General features: G+C 32.3%; 1 protein-coding gene across 1 annotated transcript; it reads left to right on the top strand.

Annotated features, from left to right (window-relative positions):
* The first annotated feature begins 5297 nt into the window (after nucleotides 1–5297).
* LOC122045743 (fructokinase-1-like) lies at nucleotides 5298–6972 on the top strand. Its single transcript, XM_042606094.1, has 4 exons — nucleotides 5298–5742; nucleotides 5833–6165; nucleotides 6415–6531; nucleotides 6610–6972. The coding sequence occupies exons 1-4, from the start codon at nucleotides 5350–5352 to the stop codon at nucleotides 6736–6738; spliced, it is 972 nt and encodes a 323-aa protein (XP_042462028.1). The 5' UTR covers nucleotides 5298–5349; the 3' UTR covers nucleotides 6739–6972.
* Nucleotides 6973–7336: the final 364 nt, after the last annotated feature.

Genomic DNA, 7336 nt, shown 5'->3' with positions numbered 1-7336 from the left:
TTCTTATATGATCTGGTTAATATTATATATAATATTAGAATTTATTTATATGATATTTATAATTAATATTATGTAAAATATGAAATACAAACTAATATTTCTAAAAGACAACAAACTATTAGTAGTAATTTAAAACTTACGAAAATATAACTTTTATTAAAAGAACGGACGAAAACGTCCACGAGAATCCTTAAGTTCCACACAAAAATTTGAGAATTATTTTATAACTTCTTTTGATTTTAATAAAAAAGATAGCAACAAATTTGATATTCTAAAGTGGTGGTCACATAAGGCTCAAAGCTTTCCCATCTTCTCCGTGATCGTCAAAGAAATTTTAGTTTGTCCAGTGTCAACTGTTTCTGTGAAGCAAATGTTCAGTCCCGACGGTAACATTTTAGATGAACGATGATCGATTTTGTCTCCCAACTCATTAAAAGCTCGAGCATTACTCGACAATTGGACTAGAGCAGAGAAAAGAATACAAGGAATGTAATTTTCAGATGACGAAATTGAAGATTTAATATCGAAGGAATGAATACAACAGAAATGGGAAATTGAAGTGTGTAATAGCGTCATTTTCTTATATAAAAGGGTAAAAATATAAAAGAACTACGTGAACTTTGATTCCCTTATATGGATATATAGGTAATTTAAATAAATACAAGTTCATTTTTTTAAAATAAAATTTAAAATTTAAAATATAATAATCTTGAATTATAATGGACCGTGAATCATAATTATCTTGGACGGTTAAGGATAAAAGGTCGACTTATCAGGAACTGTCGAATCGAAGGTTCTGGACCATTAAATCATCAATTTCGAATAGCGGAACTTTCAAACTGTCGATGCATTGCTATATATTTTGTATCTCTGTATTACTAGTAGGATCAGTTTTTTTCTTAAAAAACAAAATATCAAACGTTCGGGATTGTAATGAACTTTTAGAAGGTAAATGAGTCGAACGTTTAGGAATAAGTTTGATAAGTATATATAAGATTAATTAAATATATAAATTTAAATAATTCATTAAATTAAATAAATACGCTTAATACATATAGATCTAAATTAAAAAATTAATTTAATTAATTCACAAATTTAATTTTTTATATCAATTTAATCGATTTATTTTGATTTTCAATTTTCTTATTCCGTTAAATTAAAAAAAAAATCGAACATTTAATTTAAATTGAATATAATTATTTAAATCTTCAAATCCTTATTAATTTGAACCGGATTTAATTATTTAAATCTCCATATCCCTTTCTGTTCGTTTCCTCACGAAATCACGATCCCTGCTACTGCCTCTCCCTCCCGTGGCTCTCTCACCGTCATCACGAATCGATCCCCTCACGTGGCTCTCGCCGTCAGCACCTACCCGATTCTCTCCCATCGCTCTCGTCATCGGGCGCCTGCATTTCTCTCTTATCCATTATATTCCTTTTGAGCTCTCTTGCTCGATCTGGTGTAATTTTACAGATTGACGGAGCTTTGATCTCGACGGAGAAATGGGAAAGATTCAATCCTTCTTTGGTTCAAAGGGACCTCCTTTCACTTTGCGGGATCCACTCTTAATCTTAACCTTTTCTATTAATTAAGTTTGAGCTTTGTTTATAGCATTTTCCATGGAGGAAGGCTCAGCATCGGCTTGCCGAGAGGATGCCCTTGAAAGGCCACCTCGCTTCTTGCTCTGCACTGGTTATCAAATTCGACTATTTTCTTGGATATAATTATCATCTATGTCGTATAGAAAATTCTTTTTGTGTTTCCTATGCTATGAAAATTTGCAGAATCTCATAGTGCGCTGAAAATTTTTGATTAATTTGATCTAAAACAAAAATAACCGATTCAGATAGTTCGATTTATTTGAAAAAAATTCAGTTTATTTTCAGTCCGTTTTATTTTAATTAAATACTCAATCTTATATATATATATATATATATATATATATATATATATATATATATATATATTAAGTATTCAAATTTAAAAAACACAAAAATGAAATCATGAAAAATGGTCTAAAGCCACCAGTTGTCCCCGATTGGGTCCCTTGTTAGATTGAGCTAAAGTAATCTATTATTCAAGGTACTGTGGGACAAATGAATCATTTTTTATCATATAAAGTCATTCATCATTAAATATCTAGATGCCAACTAAGCATGTTTCACATCTAAATTTTGATACATTAAATTTATGTTTTTTAAAGGTTGAAACTATTTCATTTGATGTTTAAATTTTTCTTATTCTTAATTTTTTCTAAAATTTAGAAATAAAAACATCACAAACTTTGGGCGGAAAAAACAAAGAAAAAAAGAAATAACATTTTGCTGATCTGGCAGTGGTTGGTGGAGTGCATCTTAAGTTACTATTATTACCAACACCCACTTTTCAACCACTTCATCACACACTGCAAATGAAAAATAAAAAATACCGAAAAATTAAGGTGCAACAGTCAATCCCTTCAAATGGTTAACTAAATGTTTAAGGTGTTTTATAAAATTTTTTAAATAATTTTAAGAATATTGATCGTTTAAATAGACTTATATATATATTTTTAATTTATTCTATGACTCATCATGAAAATTTTCTATAGAATTAGATAAATTATCTTCCAAATTAGTGGGTTAGAAATATTAGATTATTAAAAAAATAAATAAAAAAAAAATCAAAGGATAAATTTTTCATTGGTTAAGGATGTCTTAACCAATGAAAAATTTTCTATAGAAATTAGATAAATTAGCATCCAAATTCGTTGGATAGAAATATTAGATTATTAAAAAATAAATAAATAAATCAAAGGATAAATATTTCATTGGTTAAGGATGTCTTAATTTTATATATATTTTTTTAGCTAGGCTTTTAAGTTGAGTAAGGATGTCTTAATTTTATATATTTTTTTAGCTAGGCTTTTAAGTTAAGTAAAGGTAATTTAGATTACCATAACAAAGGATAAAAATGAAAAAAAAAACCTATTTCATTATCATAAAAGGGTATTTCATTTTGAAAAAAAAAATCAAAAAGACACTTCATATCTTTTAAATATCCTTGTCCAACATTATTATAACAACTCTGAGCAAAACTACTCTAAATAATTTTAACTAATGCTTTATGGTGTAGCAGTTTAAATTTAAACGTACTATAGTAATATTTGACTAATTTTGATTAAATTGGATCAATATTGCTTAAATTAAAATAATTTTAACTAATATATGAATATTTTTTATTAATGCTAAAATAATCTTGATGGTAATTACTTAGTAATTTTGAATATATTAGAGCAGTTTTAACCAAAGTTGTTATATCAATATTAAAACAAAAGCACTTTTGAGATATAACATGCTCTTTTGATAGTTTTTTTTAAATGAGATACTCTTTTGATATTTTTAGAGTGAATAATTGTTTTTAACACTCTTATGTTTAAGGAAATTCAAAAGCTCGATCAAGGACGGATCTTAAATAGGGTTGTGTTATGTTCTAATCCAATTGTGCCTAAAATGCTCAATTGTACTTCTTTAATAGTACAATTAAAGAAATATAATCAGCAAGTTCACTCCTTCCACATCCAAGTCCGGCCCAATTCTAATTTCTGAATCAATTTTTAATTAAAGTAAAAATTGATAACCACCCTATGTGTTTGCCACATAGTAAAATATAAGCAGATAAATCACAAGATATAATAACTCTTTGTATGAAAAGATCAAACATCGAACAAAACATTTGTATCCACTAAAATTTGATTTTAAAATTTATTAGAGCAAATATTCATACAAATCTAAATCGATACTTAAGCTCAACAAAGGTTAAAGATTTCAATGTCTTAGAATCTCAATAATTTAACCCCTTTTTAATTTTTAATTTTTCATCTTTGAAAAGAAATAAAAATTCGTCAAGCTCCAATAGGGCTTATGAATCTCATTGATACTATAGACCCAGGTTTTGTTATGAATGTTAAAGTGTAAAAGTGTTGTAATATTTGTTAAAGTTAATTTAATATTAAAAAAACCTACTCTAAAAATATTTTTAATTTGTATACTCTAATTATGTTAATCTAATTAAGATGATTACGCTTGCCCAACGTGAGTTGATCTATTTATGATATATATTAAACACGCCTTTAATTCCATGGTTAGTCATCTACATGTTGACTAATCTATTGAATGATGCATGAAGCAACGAGGCATTAAAAATTGGAAAAAGAATCTATGAATTTTTGTTTAAATAAAAGTATTTAGTAGTCTTGTTTAACAAATGCAAATTCATGGTTTAAGTCTAAATAGAAGTGTTAATGATGTGTTAACAACTATTAAAGTGGTTTTAATTAAGGCAGAGGGATGCTTTTTAAAAGAAATGCTAGAGTGAGAGACACTTTTTATATTTTTTTAACACGAAACACTTTTTTTATAATAATAAAAAAATGGAGAATATATGTAGATTTATATTTTGTCCATTAAATATAATAAACCATAAAAAGTTCAAGATTTTAGTATATGAGATTAAAGTATTTCATAAATTGAGAATTCCAAAATATTTGTAAAAATTAATCAAACAATTTTATTTCATTTTTTCAAGTATAATGCATACAATAGAGAAATTATTTTGGCAAAAATTAAAAAAACATCCCGAATTATATAAATTGTCAAAACAACATTCTTTTAAAAAAAACATCTTATTGTCATCCCTGTTGTAGCGATTTCAACTAATTCTAACAGTTCTTTACTTTCAAAATTATTATAATAACAATTACAATTAACTGTAAGTAGTAATTAATCTATAGATATTATAATGTGTAACTCCTAATACAATATTATTATATAATAATTTAATTTAAAATGATTTTAATATAATTTAAATAATTTTTAATGAAGTTGTTAAAAATTATTTTAATATAAATAATATTTAAGATTTAAATTTTAAATTTTAAGATTTTGTAGCAAATTCGGTACTTGCTACAGCTACTTAAAATAATTGTGATCAATTAAAAATAATTTTCGAAAGCTAAATAAGACATATTTTAGATATAAAATATTTAATGAAACGTCATTTGATTTGTTTTTTTTAAAGGAATGTTTTCTTAATGACTTACATAATTTGAGATGTATTTTTTTTTTTTTGCCCATTATTTTTTTTTATAAAAAGTAAAATAAGAGATAGTTAAAACATAATATTCTAAATTATAGGGGCATTCTGAAAGATTAGATATAGGAGAAAGGTGCTACGTTGAAATATTATAGAAAAATCTAAAATGTTTTCTAATTCTAAAACTTCTAGTCTATAAATATCTACCATTTAGTCCTTCGAAGAAATCTCCCCTCCCTTTCCTTTGGATCTCATCTCCTCAGCTACTCCGCCATGGCCAACGGGAAGGACCTCACTGTCAGCTTCGGCGAGATGCTCATCGACTTCGTGCCCACCGTCTCGGGCGTGTCGCTGGCGGAGGCGCCGGGGTTCATCAAGGCCCCCGGCGGCGCCCCTGCCAACGTCGCCATCGCCGTGGCCCGCCTCGGCGGCCGCGCCGCCTTCGTCGGGAAGCTCGGAGACGACGAGTTCGGTCGCATGCTCGCGGGCATCTTGCGCGCCAACGGCGTTGACGACGCCGGCGTCCTCTTCGACACCGGCGCGCGCACGGCGCTCGCTTTCGTCACCCTCCGCACCGACGGAGAGCGCGAGTTCATGTTCTACCGCAACCCCAGCGCCGACATGCTTCTCACCGAGGCTGAGCTCAACCTCGACGTCATCAAGAGCGTAAGCTTTGGATCCGTGTGCTCTTCGAGTAGATGACTTAGAACCCTAGTTCTACTTGATTTACCCATTTTTCCCTCTGATCCTTTGAAGGCGGCGGTGTTCCACTACGGATCTATAAGCTTGATCACAGAGCCGTGCAGATCGGCGCATCTGAAGGCCATGGAGGTGGCCAGGGAAGCAGGGGCGCTGCTCTCCTACGACCCCAACCTCCGGCTGCCGCTGTGGCCCTCCCCGGAGTCCGCTCGGGAGCAGATCTTGAGCATCTGGGACCAGGCCGACATCATCAAGGTCAGCGACGTCGAGCTCGAGTTCCTAACCGGCACGGATTCGGTGGAGGACGACGTCGTCCTGACTCTGTGGCGGCCGGCGTTCAAGCTTCTGCTGGTGACGCTCGGGGAGAAGGGTTGCAAATACTACACCAAGGTACATGCTCTTCGAATCGCACTTCTGTATTACCGCTTTGGGAGTAAGATCCACGGATTCCAGATTCATTGTTCTAGTGATTTCCAGTTTAGGGTTTCCAAAATCCCCCAAAAAGGTTGAATCTTTACATTCCACCCACTCCGCATCTAGATCAATTCTACCAACCTTCGTTCAACACTCCTCTTTCGAGATCAATCCGAACAGCACCTTCTTCATTTAAAAAAAAATAATAATAATAATAAAATGCAGGATTTCAAAGGGAGCTTAGATGGATTTGCAGTCGACACAGTAGACACCACCGGAGCCGGAGATGCATTTGTCGGTGCCTTGCTCCGCAAGCTAGTCGATGACCCATCCGTGCTACAGGTGAACAACCACCATTCCTTAACCAAACCTTTGCTTGCCATCTCTGTCTTTGATCCATGATCGTCGTGGCGTGCGCAGAGCGAGGAGAAGCTGAGGGAGGTGCTCAAGTTCTCCAACGCCTGCGGAGCCATCACCACCACCAAAAAGGGGGCCATTCCTGCCCTGCCGAACGAGGCCGAGGCACTGGAGCTTCTGAAGCGAGATTAAGATAAGTGTTCGTCGCATTCCCAATCCTAAGTTTTTATTGAACGCATTTGAGTTGGAATTGAAGGCCATTTGGAGCTTCTGCTGTTCGATTCTTCTTGTTTCTGGAACTTTTTGCATAATAAGGCTTCCGATCATTGCTAGTAATTTGACAGTAAACTGGCTTTGATGCTTGCGATCTTGTTTCAGTTGTTCTGTGTGTGATATTTAGGGTTTGATAAGGAACTGGTTATATGATTTCTTGGTTGTTTTAAGCCGTTCGGCATGACACAAGCGAACAATTTGTGACGCGAGGGGATCTGGAGAAGTGAAAAAGGAGATTGATTCCGTATGAGGAAGGCATCTTCTGTTTTTTTATTTTATTTACTCTTACGTATGTACAATTTTAGCATAAAGCGGTAGGGTGATCATTTGATTAAAAATCTAACGGAAAAAATAGAACAAATCGAGATCGAACTAATCGAAGTTAACTTCGATTAATTTTTTCAACTTTTTTACAAAATTATTAATTAAATATTTATATTTAAATGTCAATAATAATTTTTCTCTGATAAATTTTTAAATCCGTCGTCTATACAAATTATATCTGATATCAATAAGA

The sequence above is a fragment of the Zingiber officinale genome, chromosome 2B, assembly GCF_018446385.1.
Source record: "Zingiber officinale cultivar Zhangliang chromosome 2B, Zo_v1.1, whole genome shotgun sequence".
NCBI classification, from domain to species: domain Eukaryota; kingdom Viridiplantae; phylum Streptophyta; class Magnoliopsida; order Zingiberales; family Zingiberaceae; genus Zingiber; species Zingiber officinale.
Note: the sequence above shows the minus strand (reverse complement) of the source record. Positions and strands in the feature narration are given on the sequence as shown.